The 17,003-nt window shown below is 48.4% G+C and overlaps 1 protein-coding gene and 1 long non-coding RNA gene across 10 annotated transcripts in view; both read left to right on the top strand.

Annotated features, from left to right (window-relative positions):
- ACSL1 (acyl-CoA synthetase long chain family member 1) overlaps window positions 1-9,918 on the top strand; it is a 77,455-nt gene extending 67,537 nt beyond the window's left edge. For 6 of the 9 annotated variants that reach the window (XM_042934294.1, XM_042934297.1, XM_042934293.1 and 3 more), the window contains 4 exons: window positions 625-768; window positions 2,256-2,357; window positions 2,464-2,535; window positions 2,884-4,535. In XM_042934294.1, coding sequence (XP_042790228.1) covers window positions 625-768; window positions 2,256-2,357; window positions 2,464-2,535; window positions 2,884-3,024 — 459 coding nt within the window. In that variant the 3' untranslated portion in view covers window positions 3,025-4,535. Of the gene's footprint in view, window positions 1-624; window positions 769-2,255; window positions 2,358-2,463; window positions 2,536-2,883; window positions 4,536-9,557 lie in introns of those variants that run through there. The other 3 variants (XR_006201447.1, XR_006201446.1, XR_006201445.1) reach the window with 3 other exon arrangements.
- Window positions 9,919-10,819: 901 nt separating this feature from the next.
- Window positions 10,820-12,271, top strand: LOC122216840. Its single transcript, XR_006201150.1, has 3 exons — window positions 10,820-11,155; window positions 11,488-11,510; window positions 11,842-12,271. It is a non-coding gene; the product is annotated as an uncharacterized LOC122216840 (long non-coding RNA).
- The last annotated feature ends 4,732 nt before the right edge of the window (window positions 12,272-17,003 follow it).

The following is a 17,003-nucleotide window of genomic DNA, read 5'->3' as shown; positions in this document are numbered from 1 at the left end:
CCCTTGGATGGGGATGGGTTGAATGGGGTGAGGTTTGGGTTACCAGAGGCGGGCACTCCTGACATCTGGCCAGTCTAGCGCAGAGATTGTAGCCTCCCCACGGTTATTGTGTGGGCAGCTGACCGACGCTGCCCCGGGGGCCAGGAGCAGTCCCCTCCCCCGCCCGCCCCGAAACAATGACAAAGGAAGCAGGCATTCGGCCTCTCTATGGCAAACATCCACTGAGCCCTCACTCTGTGTAGACAGAGTGCTCTGGGAGCATACGTCCCTGTCTGTACTCTCAAGGAGCAGGACTCATTCTTGGGGAGCCAGATAGGTAGCAAGCTACTAGGGACGAAGTGAAAGCATGAGCTCTGGGGTCCCTTCTCTCTCAATCGCTTTCTCTCTCTCTCTTTTTCTCTCTTTCTACTTGACTCACTGGCCTTGGGCAAGTCACTTAGTCTCTCCAAGCCTGAGTTTGTCTCTCAGATGGGCTGATAGCCCGCCTCTGTGCCATGTTACCAGGATTAAATGATGCCCTGTGCAAAGTGCCCTGAACTGTGTGTGACTGACACGGGGCGGGAAGGGGCAGGGGGCACCAGCCACGGACCCACTGCCAGCCCCTCCCTCCCCTCTAATAAACAGAATGGTACCTTGAAGATTATCGACAGGAAAAAGCACATATTTAAACTGGCGCAAGGAGAGTACATAGCACCGGAGAAGATTGAGAACATCTACGTGCGAAGCGAACCTGTCGCTCAGGTGTTTGTGTACGGAGAGAGCTTGCAGGTACGGGCCCTCTGCCCTGGGAGCCGTGTCACGGGGGCACGGCCAGGCCTCGTGCTCCGGAGCTTTTCGGTGCCACGGGGAGTTGGCGATGGGTATTGAATTGACTTTCATGTGCGACGTGCCAGAGTACTACTGGGTTTTGCTGCCTGGCATTTCTTATCCAGAAGAGTTTTTCTCTTTAAATTGCATATTTTTAGTTTACCTGGCTCGAGTGGCCTGGTGTACCAAGGGGGGTTGGATAAAGATGTTAGGGAGTGAGGAGGGCACCTGTTGGGAGGAGCACTGGGTGTTGTATGGAAACCAATTTGACAATAAATTTCACATTAAAAAAAAAAAGATATGAGGGAGAGGGTACAATACGCTTCGAATTTAATTATGAAAGGAAATATTGATACGTTGATTATGAGAAAGTTTAGAATTTTCGAACATGTTAAACGCATCATAGCTATGCTGTGCCTCCTGAACTGTTTTTTGAGCAGTGGTGGTTCTGAACCGGTATATATACATAAAGTTGAAAACCAAGGTCAACGCTGTAGGGGCACGTCTCTTTGCAAAATGTGGGGCGGACGATGGCAAGGAAGAGAAAGGGGTCTGGTTTCCTGAAAGTTCATCTTTTTTTCAAATCTTGAGACTTTTAAATACTTTTGAAAGAATATTTTCTTATCTTGTAAGGAATACACCTATTTTTCTTTGAGTGTGTACTGGGTTTTTTTTGACCTGGTACCTTACCATGCGTTTGATTTTTATTTAGTTTTATTGTTACTAAATTGTAAAAAAGAAAAAGGCGTTAGAGATTTAAAAAAAATTTTTTTAATGTTTTATGTTTGAGAGAGAGAGAGCACAAGTGGGGGAGAGACAGAGAGAGGGAGACGCAGAATCGGAAGCAGGCTCCAGGCTCCGAGCTGTCAGCCCAGAGCCAAACGCAGGGCTCGAACCCATGAACCGCAAGATCGTGACCTGACCTGCAGTTGGCTGCTTAACTGACTGTGCCACCCAGGCACCCCGCCCCCCTTTTTTTAAATGTTTTGTTTATTTTTGACAGAGAGACAGCGTACAAATGGGGGAGGGGCAGAGAGAGGGAGACAGAATTGGAAAGATGTAAAGAAAATGAATCTGTATAAATTTTCTTTTTTAGAGCAGTTATTTGATGATATATATTGCCCCACTTGCTTATTTGATGCAGTTTTATTAAAATCTGTATATATATAATATGCAAAAGTAAATACAAATTAGGGTTTTGTCAGATTTTGATGCCCAGTGGCCCTTTTAAAACATTTAATCGCAAAATTCCTGATGCTGGGTGTAGTTTACAGCTGGGAGTTCTTAACCTGGGCTCCATCGACCCCTGGGGCTGGTAATATGTTCTGAAGAGAGCGTCCGTGACCTCTGTCAGATCCTCCCGGGGTCCGTGGTACAAGATGACAAAGAAGCACTATCTCAGAGTATCTGCATCCAGCCGTGTCCTAACCCACTCGTCTGTGTTAAAGGCATTTCTCATCGCAATCGTGGTACCGGATGTTGAGACGTTATGTCCCTGGGCCCAAAAGAGAGGATTTGCAGGCTCCTTTGAGGAACTCTGCAGGAACAAGGTAAGGCTCCGAAGCGTGTGGTCCACCTCCCGGACCTTGGCCTGGCGCCGGGCCTGCCTCCAGGGACCTCCAGCACAGCAAGCGTGTTGTTTTCTTGCCTTACTAGGATGTCAGAAGAGCCATCCTAGAAGACATGGTGAGGCTCGGGAAGGACTCTGGCCTGAAACCATTTGAACAGGTAAGACTTTCATCACCACGCACGAACCCCTGCAAAACAGGTTTCCGACTTGAGGATTTCGTGTGAGTAGGTGTGGAGCGCGAGGTGACCTAAAGAAAGCCACGGGGAATGAATGATGGAGCGGCTCGGCAGCGGGAGGGGGTTTCTGTAACCAAGGAGTAGGCATTCTCCTTTCCTGGAGGTGGGGATCCAGGCCCGGATTCTGTCGTGGGCATAGCCCCTATGCCGTGTGGACAGAGCCGGCTGGCCTGAGTCGGAGGGACTGGACCGGCCACAGGGCCTACGGGCTTTTTAGATTCAAGCTGTGTCTGCCCTCGTTTTTGCTTCAATCACCTCATTTATTTGCAGGTCAAAGGCATTACTCTCCACCCCGAATTATTTTCTGTCGACAATGGCCTCCTGACCCCAACAATGAAGGCTAAACGGCCAGAGCTTCGGAACTATTTCAGGTCACAGATAGATGAACTTTATTCCACCATCAAAGTTTAACGTGAGAAAGAAACCGCACACCTCCAGCGTCTCCTACTGATGGCCTTCACGTTGGTAATTTTGACTAGAGCACGCGTAGGAAAGGGAGCGTCCGTGTTTGACTTGTGCATTCGGGGTTCTTGTCATAGGAATATTAGAGGACGTGGAACACTGCCTTACAGTCCCCTCGTGTTGCAGACCATGCTTATGGTGATACACAATTTCCAAAATGAGCCTTAAAATTGTAAAGGGGGAACTATAAATGTGCTAAGTTATTTATGACTTCCTCAGTTTAAAAAAAAAAAAAAAAGGCGGGTGAAAACTTCTGTCTCCCTGTTTTTCTAACCAAGGGATTAGGATTTTGCTGCAAATTCTGCATTTGTCTGCTGCTCTCGAGTACAGTGCCCTGGAGGGAACCTGTCCCTTAAAAACAAGAACTGTCCCAGCTGGAGAACATCACAAGTGGACCAGAGATTCTTTTTTAATCCCTGCCTCCTTCCCTTCACCGCCTCACACGCACTCTGACGACCCCTCTGATCCCGGGGTATGGAGCGCGCACGCTTCCCCGCTGTCCCCGTTGTCCTGTAGGAGCAGAAGTTTCCCAGAGAAGGACAGAACAGACTCCACTGAAAACAGCACAGATTACGGAGTCTCCGATGAATGGCTGCTCACCTGAGCGAATGAATGGATTCTGGCATCCATGGGGCAGAATGCGCTCAGACCCTCTTCTCTACGCCCGCTTCCCTCCCTCCATCCCTTCCCAGGGGTTATTAAAAAATCTGCCTTAGACTCTGCAGTGAAGAGAAGCATTTCAAGAAGGAAATAAAATCACCTGGGTCAACCATGCTCAACTGTGACGCCTGTGTAACTGTTGACTTTATCTTCACCGAACCAGTCACTATTTGTGATGGCCGATGGAGTTTTAATGTGGTTTTCACATCAGAAGATTACGTTGTGATTAACGGGCTCCCCCGGCCCCCAGTAAACTCTCAGGCAAGGCATGTCTTTCAAAATATTAAGGGAATAGATCTACTTGGGTACTTATTGAAATGGACAGTAATAAACACTCTTACAATGCTACCTGATTTTTATGAAATGTATTTGCCAAGCCAAAATTCTAGGATGTAGAAATCTGGAAAATTCATTTCCTGGGATTAACTTCTCAAGGGATTTTTTTTTTTTTCTAAGTTAATTTGGGAAATTAGCTGCATTTCACTTTACTGCAAGTCTTTGCCACGTGTGACTGAATCAAGTTGTCATTTCGATACCGAAAGCAGTTGGTTTGGGATTTTGTGAGCGTCCGTGTATTATACAAGCACAACAGGGTTTGCACTAAAGAATTGTCATTGTAGTAACACTATTTGGTAGCCTAACTTCGTACGTGTATTCTTAATTGCACACAAAGTCAATAATTTGTCACCTTGGGGTTTTGAATGTTTGCTTTAAGTGTTGGCTATTTCTATGTTTTATAAACCAAAACAGAATTTCCAAAAACAATGAAGGAAACCAAAATAAATATTTCTGCATTTCAAGTGGGTGAAAGCCTCTCTTTTCGTGTCAGGGGTAATATTCGGGATAGCCTTGGATATGCACAAGGGAGCCAGAAGGGCCCTCGGCCTCAGCCCCGCCCTCCCGTGTCTTCGCCAACGCTTACAGGGGCCAACCGGGGCCCCTGGCTGGGCTCTCTGGCGACAGCCCTGTTGGGTGGTGAAGAAAACCATGGTGTGAGCAATACAGATATTCTTGGAAATGCAAATTCTTTGCTGGGCAGCCAGGTTTCAGGAGACACTGGCTGTAGTTGGGTTTGATTCTGTGTGTTTTAGTAATTCCCTTACGAAGCACTGTTTTAGATGTCTCGCTTACAGCAGCTGCTGTTTTCTCTTCCCTTTTCCTCTGGTTCCACGCTGTGCTCTCGTTGTAAATATTTCCTCTCCAGGTGCTCTGTAGTCCGCCCCCGGCTCCTTATGGAGTCTGTGACGTTGAAATCCGCCTCCTGCCCTCGCTCCCTCCCTTAAATCTCATGTTTGGTGTGGAGATGTTTGGTTCCTGCCTCTAAAGCTCAAGCCCTCTGCGCATATCTCTTGAAAGCCTCCAAACACGTTCTGCCTTTTGTTTGAGTTATTAAATTCCTTATCTTGTCTTCCCTCATCTTTCTCTTCTTCCCCTGAGTTGAGGAAATGTGAGTTTCTTCACCCTAGGACATGACCTCCTTTTCCCTCCCTTCGTGCCCAACGTGGCTTGCACACCAGTAGGAGTTCATTAAATAAATCCCATTTAAATAGGGGATTCCCATGTAAATATGAACAAATACTTGGAATTTTGAACAAAACTTCTCTTATAATGAAGCTGATGTACACATTGGGTTTATCCTTTTTTTTAAAAAAATTGTATCCTATACATAAATGTATCATCTTAATCGTTAAAAATATTTGTGTAATGTTTATTTCTGAGAGAGACAGAGTGCGAGAGGGGGAGGGGCAGAGAGAGAGGGAGACACAGAATCTGAAGAGGCTCCAGGCTCTGAGCTGTCAGCACAGAGCCCCACGTGGGGCTCGAACTCACAAACCGTGAGATCATGACCTGAGCCAAAGTCGGATGCTTAACTGACTGGAACCACCCAGGCGCCCCCAGTTAATTTTTTTTTTAATGTTTTATTTATTTATTTTGAGAGTCCTAAGCAGGCTCCGCGCTGTCATCACATAGCCCAACACGGGCTCGATCCCATGAACCGTGAGATCCTGACCTGAGCCGAAGTCAGACGCTTAACCAACGGAGCCACCCAGGCCCCTCGTCTTAGTCATTTTCAAGCCTACATTTCAGAGACATCAGGTGCGTTCACATTGTGCGGCCATCAGCGCCATCAGTCCACAGAACTCTTTCATCCTGCAAAAGCGAAACTCTACTCATTAAACACTAGCTTCCATCCCCTCCTCTCCCCAGCCTCCGACCACCACCAATCTACTGGCTGTCGCCATGAATTTGACCCTAGGTAAATCCTACGGTGTAGCTGTCCTTTGGGACTGGTTTTTCCACTGTTCGCAATATCCTCAAGGTCGTACCATGTGTCAGGATTTCCTTCCTTTCTAAGGCTGAGGAATACCCCATTGTGTGCACAGACCACGTTTTCTTTATCCGTTCGTTCGTTGACGGATATTTGAGTCGCTCGTACCTTTTAGCTATTGAGAATAACATTGCTGAGAGCGTGTTTTAGTCCCTGCTTTCGATTCTGGTGGGTATTTACCTAGAAGTGCCATCGCTGGATTATAGGGTAGTTCTGTGCTTAAGTTTTGAGGAATTACCATACTGTTTTCCCCAGCGGCTGCACTGACCGTCTCACTGGCAATGTACAGAGATTCCAGTTTCTCCACATCCTGTCTGTAAACATCCTCTCTTGTTGGTTTCTGTGTTTTTCACAGTGCGCATCCTAGTGGGTGTGAAGAGCTATCTCATCATGGTTTCGCTGTGCATTTCTGTGATGATTAGTCAGGGTGAGCACCCTTTCCTGTGCTTATTGGTTGTTTGTCCATCTTCCTTGGAGAAATGCCTCTTCACGTCCTTTGCCCTTTTTTTTTTTTTCCTTTTTTTTACAAGTTGGGTTGTTTGTGTGTTTTATTGAGCTCTGGGAGTTCTAACACCGCCTTTCGATTCTGAACTTTCATGGTGCTCTGTTGGGGGTCCGTGCCTGTTCAACGGCAGTAGATATCCAGTGGCACTCCATCCCACAAATCAAAACTAGACCTCGAAAGCCCTGTGGTCTGTGTCTCAAACCCAGCCAGAACAGAAGAGAGGGGCTTGGCTTGGAATGAGGCAGTCTTTTCTTCCGTCCAGATGCCCTGGGAGTTAAGCTTCTTTCAAGAACAGCCAAAGGGGCGCCGAGGTGATTCAGTCGGTTGAGCGTCCAGCTCTTGATCCCGTCGCAGGTCATGATCCCAGCCGGGGTTGTGGGATCGAGCCCTGTGTTGGTCTCCATGCTGAGCGTGGAGACTGCTTAAGATTGTCTCTCTCTCTCTCTCTCTCTCTCTCTCTCTCTCTCCCCCCCTCTCTCTCTCCCCCTCCCTCCCTCCTTCCCTCTCTGTCTCTCTCTCCCTCCCACCCTCTATTCCTTTCCCCTGTGCGTGCTCTCTCTCTGAAACAAAACAACACAACAGCCGGAGGGCAGGAGTCTCCCCCGTAGAGCCCTAGCGAGGAGGTGTGAGTGGGGCAGAAATGCCAAACCACTTAGCGCTTTAGTGGCTGTGCCCTCACGGCTCCTCCTGCCCCTCCCTGCAGGCCCCAGCTGTGACCCACCCTCATTCTAGATCTAAACTCAGAAAAGCAGTTTGTTTGTAAGTGTATTTGGCACTTGGTAAATATTTTTGCCCCACTCCCACATTTCAGATTACTTGGAATAATAATAATAACTAAAATGCTTTGGACGTCGCCCGGTGCCAGGCACGATTCTTGGCATTTTTACACAGGTGACCCACTTTACATTACAACCCCTGGAGCCAAATGCTACCGTTGTCCCCAGTTTACAACGAGGAAATGTCAGCACACAGATAATGTGATCAGTGTCCCACGCCCAGACGGCATGGACTCCGCCTGGCTCCGGACCCAAGCCTTCAACCCCACGCCATGGATGTTTCTTCTTGTCTTAGACCGTGAACTTCCTGACGAGACATGCCAGCGGAGTTATTTCTCGGTGCCAGTAGTTCTGCCTCGAAGCTTCGGTGCAGATGGTTTCGATTCCTGCCCTGTGATTGTTCTTTGTCCTGGCAAGAGCTAACACCACCTCCCAGAGTTTTGTTCTGGTTTTACGGCTTCTCAGAAATTAGAGTTGCTCTCTGTGATGTTGGTAACCCCAAATCCACCAAGGACTAAAAGTTTCCTAGAGCCAGCCGCTCTGTTTGAGGAAGAAGATACGTGGAAAGCTGGGTCACAGGCCAACGGCAGGTTCATGAGGTCCCCCAGAAGTTCTAGAAACCCTCCTCAGTAACAGCTGCAGGGGCTGTGGATTTGGTACGGCCAGTGTGCCCGCCAGTGTGCATTCCTTACTGACGTCCGCATTCAGTCCTCACAAACCCCTGTTAGGCAGGGGGTGAGTCCACGGTTATGTGTTTACCCTCAGCTAAGTGCCAGGCCCAGTTCTGTGCTGTAGGGACACAGCAGTGAGCTCAGCAGACAGGATCCTCGCCCTGACGAGGCTCCCTGTGTAACAGAGATGGACGGACACACAGGAAACAAAAAAGCAAACACAAGAATTCAGATTGTGATGGTGCTCTGAAGAAAACAATTGCTAGAGGATTGGGGAGGGGACCACAGGCCTGTTTTAAGTGTTGCGGTCAGACGAGGTCCCTTTGAGGAGGTGACTGTGGGGGATGATTGGAAGAAGGAGGAGGGGAACCAGCCTTGCAAGGTTTGGGGAAGGAGGTCAAAAAGCAGAAACCGTGAGTGCAAAGGTCCTGAGGTGAGAAAGAGCCCGATGTATCCCAGGGCCCAAAAGAAAGTGAGTAAGGCTAGAGCATCATAAGCAAGGGAAAGTGTAGTACTGGGGAAAAGTTAGAGATGAAGGAGGGCCAAGTTAGCAGGCCTCGCGGCCCAGGAAGGAATCTGGATTTTACCCTGGGTTCAGGAGGAAACCAAAGAGGTGTCTGAGGCAAGGAGTTACCCTCCCTGAGTTCCCCTTCTCAAAGACCACTCCTGGAGACCGTGTGAAGACAGCGTAGGGCATGGTGGCTTGAACCAGGTTGGTGGCAGCAGAGACAGAGGAGGAAAGGGGTGGGGGGAGGACCGCGCGTGGGGAACCAGGGGAGCGGAGGGTTCAGGATGTGAGCGCAGGGGGGTAGACGTGCACCCGCCCTCACCGAGCTGGGAAGACTCACATCGGTTTTGGGGGGAGGGAGTCAGGAGGTTGAATTTGGGCCGTTTCTATTGGAGGTGGTGAAAGAGACTCGGCCGGGGACCCTGGGGGACCAGAAAACCTGGATGGGAACCAGAGGAGGTCTAAGACAGAACCGGCCTCACCTATTTGAAAGGGAATTAAGGAGCCAGCAATGGGACTGAGAATGGCCTACCACGGAAGAAGGTGGGAAACCAAAGATGGGGTGTCCCAGAAGCCAAGAGAGAAAACGTTCGGGGAGGAAGGCGATCACTTATGTCATATGCTATCAAAAGGTAGGGGACAGAGGAACGTCCGCTGATCCCGCAGTGGTGGCCACCGCGGACATAAGTGTTCCAGCAGGGCAGAAAGGGCAGAAGCCGGGGGGTGGGGGGGCGGGCGGTGGGGACAGGGGCTCCGGGGAAGTCAGGGAGATCAGCTAACTACTCCTGAGTTTTCCCGACTGCAGGACCTCTCTACCTCGGTCAACTTTTTTGCTGTCCCTCCCCCTCCCTGGTGTGATGCCCATCACTGTGTCAGACAAGTCTCCTTCATTAGACAGTCCTCAGGTACAGCTAATCTCTCCATTGTAAATGGAGACTTGGCAGCTTAGTTCATGTCACAAGGTGGAGGCGGGTAGATGCCATCGACTCGAATTTTCGTCCACGTTTCCAGTGATCTTTTCCTTTCTTGGCAGCAGAAGCAGGAGAGAAGTCTGCCAGTCCGTCCCAATTGCCAGGCAGGGCAGGAGGACACAGGGCAGAAGGCCTTAGGGCTGGAGACCGAGCGTCCCTCCCATCCCTCCACCTCCAGCCCCCTCTGCATGTATCACCGGAAGTGGCCGTTCCTCTGTCCTCAGCACCCAGAGCTGAGAAAGTGCAGCCCCTGTTACCACGTGAGTCTGCAGATGTGAGGTCCCCGAGGGCAGCCCTTTCTCCACGGGGTCCTGGAAGAGATGCCCAAATCTGAACTCCCTCCTTCGCTCAGCACGAGTCACGGGGAAATTGACCACCTTACCCGTTATCCATTATTTGGCATTAAAAAAAAAAAAAAATCCACATTTTTTCCTTTTTGACTTTTAACTTCTCACTGTCGGCCTGCTGAAATGGTAGGCGTCTTGCTGGCTCAATTCTGCTTCTCGGCACTGTTCTTAAGGTACAGAGATGTTCTGCTCTTGGCCAGACGCAGGGTTTTGTTTTTGGGTAAATACAAGTTCTTAGCCACTCACTTTCGTTGAGATTTTTCGTGGGGGTGGGGAGGGGAACGTCAGCGTTCCCTAAGAGAAATTGTCCTTGCTAAATACTGAAGCTGCTGGGTTTTCCCCCAAGAGCTCTGGGCAGGCTCCCTGCTTTGCATGTGGCCAAAGTCGGAGGGTAAGTCCTGAGAGCAGCAGCGGGGCCCTGCCACAGGGGCACCTAAGCCCCAGGCACGGTCCGGGACACGTGTGAAGTGTGTGTGAAACCGGTTTGCTCACATTCTGCGTTGGGCAACATGTGCAGCCTGTGCACATACAGAGGGACTCTCCCTTAAGAGTCTTGTGCTTTCCCACACCCACTGATAACGCCTGCCCCACCCTGCTGCACTCCCGCCAGCTCCCTCAGCACCCTCCCCCCGCCCCCGCCCACCCCGCCAGGTGGTGCACCCAGGAGGGATTCCAGGGCCGCCACTGTCTTGCTGAGGCTTTCTCCTGTCATCTGTTGGATGTGTCCACTCCCCCTTTCCTGCTGCCCAGAGTGGCAGGGGTCTTCCACTGGGACCACTGCACCGGCCTCTTCGCTGGCCTCCTTGTGTCTGTGTTGGTCTCTACTGACTCACCCTGTTTTCCTCTGCTTTGCAGCAAGGATGATTTTTCTAACTCGTAAGTCTTATCCTGTGGTTGTCCTGTTTAAACCTTCAGAAAGTTCCTGTTGCTCCCAAGTCTGAACGGCTTAAAAGACTTAGAGGAGGCCTTCTCAGACTTTACTGTGCCTCAGATGCCCTGGGGATCTTAAAATGCAGATGCAGATTCAACACGTTGGGCGCTGGGCCTAAAATTGTGCGTTTTGAATAGGCTCCCCAGGGGATGCCAGCGCTGCTGGTCTGGGCAGGGCATTTTGAGGAGCAAGGAACTGGAGGACCCCTGCTGATGTCCCTAGCCTCGTCTTCTGCTCCCTCCCCAACCCTGCTCCAGCCACGCTGAACTTGTGCTAGCTTCCAGAATACGTCACGTGCTCGCTCACCACTGGGCCTTTGCACGTGCTCTGTCTCCCTAGAGCACGCTTCCCCTGGCCTAGCTGGCTCCTGCTCCTATTCCAGGTAAACTGTAGATCCCACTTCCTCTGGGAAGCCTTCTCCCATTCTCCAAGCCTAGGAAATGAAGAGCCTGGCATGTTTGCGGCCTGGCAATGGTGTGAGGTGGAGGGGTAGGGTGGTTGGTAGTGATTTTCTTTATGCTAAGTGACAAGGTTAAAGGGGTGAGCAAGCTGGCCTGTGAGAACAGGGTGGCAGCCAGAGGGTAGGGGTAGCTGTTTACTCTTAACAGAAGGTTCCAGAAGGAAGGTTTTTGTGTCACCTGGGGGTTGGAGAGGGAAGTACGTCTGGCGTGAGGTTGTCTGGCTGATGGTACTCTGGCTCTTTTCCATTCTCAGCTGAGCAGTGAAGGATCCCTGAGGTAAGGACTCCAGTTGCCCTGAACTCTGTGAACAAGGTCAGCTCCACAACTGCGTGTCCTCAGGCCACCCAAAAGTCGTGTCAGAGAGCAAGGACATTAAAAGGATGAGAACTGTTTCCAGAAACTTCTTTTTCTTCTTTTGGTGGGGGGGGGGGCACAGCTTGAGAGCGAATCATAGAGACAAAGAAAGTTTCTACTGTAGAGATTTTATTTCTCTTGTTTTCTTACCAAAATCTCTTCCTCTGGGGTATTCTTTTGCTTTCTCTTTCTCACTTGTGCCGCTCGTGTGTCCCTTTCGCAAGTTTGAGTCATAAAACGAATTCCTCTGCAGGTTGGAATCAGCTATTGCTTGGCCAGAGAAATCCTGGATTTTGCTGGAATGGTCCTGCCAGGCTTCCTGCACCAGACGCAGCCCTGCAGGGAGCTGGGAATGGAATCTGAAACATGTGACGTGCAGGTCATGATGCAGTGGTCAGGCATGTGATCTCAGCTTGGCTGCGGGCAGTGCCAGTTAGGTCTAGAAAAAGTAGGACGTTGGTTGCACGGCAAATAAGTTCAGTAGTGGGTATCAGAGCCAAGGAAACGTCCGAGAGCTTGTGACACACGGAGGGATCGAACGTCATCGCAGTTCGCAGCAATGGAAAACTCTTTCTGCCCCCCAACTGAAAAATATACCGTGTACTACTGCCTTTCTGAATTTTATTTCCTCTTTGTCATGAAGGGAACGTCCAAGCCGAGGTCTCCTCCTTCTTGGCCCTGGCCTTGCCCCGCGGGACGTTTTCAGTTAGTTTCGCAGCGTCATTGTTACAGATGGTGAGCAGTTGGTCTGTTTACCACAGATAACGACCTTAGTTTCTTCCCAAAGAGAGCTGCCAAGTTCAGTGGGTTATTCCTGTGCACCCAGTAATTAGTAGGTGCCGCAGGAAGTTAAAAAAAAAAAAAAACACAGAAGGGAAATTTGAGAAAGAAATTATTTCCTTTATTTTCTTTCCCACACGAGAATATCATACCCTTTGCCTTCAGGGAGACTTAAAGGCATGAGCTTGATGTATAAGAAAGGATAATGCACATGACAAGGAAAAATGAGTCGAGCAACAGGTAGTTAAGAGACGTAGCCTTACTAATCTTGAACAGACTTTGAACCAGAAAATGTGAACTCTGGTCTCCAATTACATCTTCAAACCTCCAGTCCTGGTCTTCATCTGCCCTCTGGTGGCCACGGTTCTGAACAGGAAATTCCACAGAAGAGCTCCCCCGAAAGAAAGCAGAGGCCCAGTAAGAAATAATAAGCATGTGTATATGTATGGATATGGACGTATATGTAAGTGTATATGTAAGTATATATGTAAGTGTATACATAAATGTATATGAATACCCCATATTCTTTACCTCTTATCTTCATGGTAAACCTGTAAGGTAAATAATAATATTCTCACTTAAAAATCAAGCTAATAGGGGCACCTGGGCGGCCCAGTTCAAGCCCTGCATCGGGCTCTGTGCTGACAGCTCAGAGCCTGGAGCCTGCTTCAGATTCTGTGTCTCCCTCTCTCGCTCTCTCTCTCTGCCCCTCCCCTGCTCGCACTCTGTCTCTCTCTGTCTCTCAAAAATAAATAAAGAAATGAAAATCAAACTAATAATTCCAAAACATGAAGTTAATATATACATCAACCCATTTCATGGGGAAGATATATTTCCACAGAGTGTCTGTGCCCAAGCATTCAGTTCATCCCGAGGTCCAGGATGTTTTGTAGTTATTTTCTACATCTGTATTATAAAAGCAGTCGTTGTGGTGGGGTTTTTTGTTGTTGTTGTTGTTTTGTTTTATCAAACTTTTTTTTTTTTTTTTAGGGAGAGAATGGGAGCAGAGTAGAGGGGTTGGGGCGGGGAGAGAGAGAAGGAGAGGGAGAATCTTAAGCAGTTCCACGCTGAGTGTGGAGCTCAGTTCAGGGCTTGATCCCACAACCCAGAGATCATGACCTGAGCCAAAACCAAGAGTCGGATGCTCAACCTGCTGAGCCACCCATGTCCTCCAATAGTGGTGGGGTTTTTTTCACTGTCCAAACATGAAAGTATGTTATATCACGCTCCTCCCACCGTGATGTCCTCCAGAATTTCTGCAATCACCTGTCCTCTGCTATCCCTTAGCACCCTCTGGTTGTTCACATTGCCCAGGCTACTTACAGGGCTCCAGACCTTCCTCCCTCCACTCCTGTGTGTTTAGCCCTCTTCCCACACCCATGCTTCACCCGTCCTGGCCACTGTCCCTGATTCTTCCCAACCTCCCTAGGTACACTAAGATTACAAGGTTGTTGACTTTAACGAACATTCCCAAAGGGTTAACGACGATGGGAAGAGTGCACACAACGCACGCATCTGACAATAGAAAATACGGTCAAAGCTTGGATTGCGGATAACTTGTTGCTGGGAGTGTTCCGCAAGACGAGCAAACATTTCTCATAAATTTTCACTTGATAAATGAGCGATGTCTTGTAATATGAGTCGTACAAGACGCCGGATGTCACATGATCACAACCGAGCCAACGGTTCCTCTCTCTCTCTCTCTCTCTTTCTCTATCTCGCACGCGTGCACTGTGGGACTGTGGGTGATCATCTCCCACGCTTGGATGCTTGGTCTCAGGCTGTGGTGTTTGCAGAAATCAGTGATCTTTCAGAACATTGGAAGGTTGTGTCTGGCACTTGTCCCACAAGTCCCACAACTGGCACTTGTGTATTTTATGTCACTTCCAAGCACCTATGGACAGTCCCTTGTTTTTCCATCCAAGAGTAAGCTTAGGAATGCTTTGCTTCCTTCTAGGTCAGGCTGCCTGCAGATACAGACCCTTTCCTTTGCTGTCTTATTGCCAGTTACATGAAATACAGTAAATGACAAGAGTTTATTAATACTGCATTGCAGTCAACACCCATTAGTGATAATGAAAGTCTCCTACACAATAACCCTCCTCTGTCTTGTCTCTCTCACACCAGCCATGAAGTTTGCAAACAGAAGTGCAGGTTAATTTGTTTATTTCTCTTTATATTTTGTATTTTCTTTGTTGTATTGTATTTCAGTACTGTAATCATTTTTATATGAATATTTTTGGGTTGTGTAATGAATCATCCGAATTTCCATTATTTCTTGTGGGAAAATTCGCTTTGATATACAAGTGCTTTGGATTATAAGCATGTTTCCAGAATGAATTATGCTCGCAAACCAAGGTTTTCCTGTATTGATGGGCAACGGCTTCCTGAAAAAGTAATCTGCCACTGTCTTCGTAGTTTCCCGGTGACCGCATCTTCCCTTGGCTGCAACCTCTCTGATCTGCTGGGCTTTTCTTTTTCCCTTTACTGATCCTTCTCCCCTCTCGAGCCGCTGGCCTCCAGCCCCCACACTTCTGATACTTGTCTTAGGCCTTCGCGTTCACTTTCTTCCACCCAGACTGGGCTCTACACCAGAGCAACTGGGAGTCTTGTCCATGTTATAGCATTACTTGCTTCATCATACCACGCGCACCCCAGAGAGCCTGGAATCCGTCCCCTTTCCTCTCCCCTTTATTCACCCAATTTGAGAATCGCTGCTCGAATCTGACAGTTTAACCGAGAAGGCAGCATGAGGGAGTGGAACGAATGTGTTTGGTATTAGAACACCTAGGTTGAAATCCTGCCTTCCCTATGACAGATGAGCTCTGCAACCAACCGTGGGCAAGTTTCTGCAGAGGAATTGGAATTGCCTGTCTCCACAGCATCCATTTCCTGCTTTCCCAATTTCCAACCCCTACCCACCACCCCAATCCCAATAGGAATCCATGTGGTTCCGGGAAGTTTGTGAGTGTATTCCAGTTCTATGACCCCAGGAGTTGATCCAGAGGTTGTTTTTTTGTTAATGTTTTTGGGTCAAGGTTATAATCCCCAGTTGCTTGGTCAAACACAAGTCTAGATGTTGCTGGAAAGGGGTTTTTGGTGTTTTTTTTTTAGATGTGATTAATATTTATTTTTTTTTAATTTTTTTTAACGTTTATTTATTTTTGAGACAGAGACAGAGCATTAACGGGGGAGGGTCAGAGAGAGGGAGACACAGAATCTGAAACAGGCTCCAGGCTCTGAGCTGTCAGCACAGAGCCCGATGCAGGGCTCGAACTCACGGACCGCGAGATCATGACCTGAGCCAAAGTCAGCCGCTTAACCAACTGAGCCACCCAGGCGCCCCTTAGATGTGATTAATATTTAAATAAGTAGACTTTGAGTATAGCAGATTATTCTCCATAATGTGGGTGAGCCTCACCCAATCAGTTGAAGGCCTTAAGAGCAAAGACTGGGATTTCCCAGTGATGAAAAAATTCTGCCTCAAGACTGCAGCCTAAAAATTCTGCCTGAGTTTCTAGCATGCTGTCCTGCAGAATTCAGACTCAAGGCTGCAACATCAACTCTTACCTGAATGTATAGGCTGCTGGCCTGCCCTCTCCAGTTCAGACTTGCCAGCCTCCACAATCGTGTGAGATAATTCCCGAACACAAATCTCTCTCATGTAGATGTATATAAATATTCCATCCAGAGTGCTGAACCTCTTCCTGTATTAACAGTTGGGTACTTTATTTTTTAAATACGTATACGTGAGAGATTTATTTTATATTTATAAATATACATACATATACATATATATAGGCAGTGTGGGTGTGCACGCGCCTCCTATTGGTTCTGCTTCCCAGGAGAACACTGACACATGTAGGTATGTCACCAAAACCCCGTTAAAGCTTAAGCTTTTTTCTGGGAATACTGGGACATAGCTACTCCCTTTGTTTTGAATGGTGGAGTTCTGATGTGAGATTTGGAACAGCTGCTAGGTGCAAGCTCTGGGCTCGGATCCTAAGATCTAATGCAGGCACTACCTCTGGCACCTGTGGGACTGCTCCTTCGTTTCCTCGTATGCAAAGTGGGATTATAGTGCTCACCACATAGGGTTAGGGAAAGGTTGAAATGGTTTACTACTTAGAACAGTGCCTGGATCATAGTAAATGCTCAATAAACCCAAGTGTCGCTGCCAATGCTGCTGCTGATATACATGGCCTGATAACAAGCTGATGTATAAGAAGGGCAAGAAAATGGCCCCGTCAGAGCCCTGACGGCTTCTCAAACCTCTAGGTCAAACTGTCATCGCTGTCAAAGCCATCCTGCATCTGGGCTTTTCGGTGACATAAGCTCATAAACTCCTTTCATTTTTTTACACCTATTTGGGTTCAGTTTTTATTTCATATCCAGTGCTGAACATCTTCCCGTCTTCACAGTTGGGCAGTTTCTTTTTTCGGATCCACAAGTTTGAGACCCATGGCCCTTTTTCCAGAAAATGGAGCTACCTGTCGACTCTATTAAGAGTGACGAGTTTCAGTGGCTCCAGGAACCCTATTTCTAAACCCATCAGCAGGGTGGTACCTTCAGTTCCTGAAAGGTGATTTATTCCCCTATGGCAACTGCCCAAATGATTCCTGGGTGAGGTGATTT

This window comes from Panthera leo, chromosome B1 (genome assembly GCF_018350215.1).
Source record: "Panthera leo isolate Ple1 chromosome B1, P.leo_Ple1_pat1.1, whole genome shotgun sequence".
NCBI lineage: Eukaryota > Metazoa > Chordata > Mammalia > Carnivora > Felidae > Panthera > Panthera leo.
This window is presented reverse-complemented; position numbering and strand designations above follow the sequence as displayed.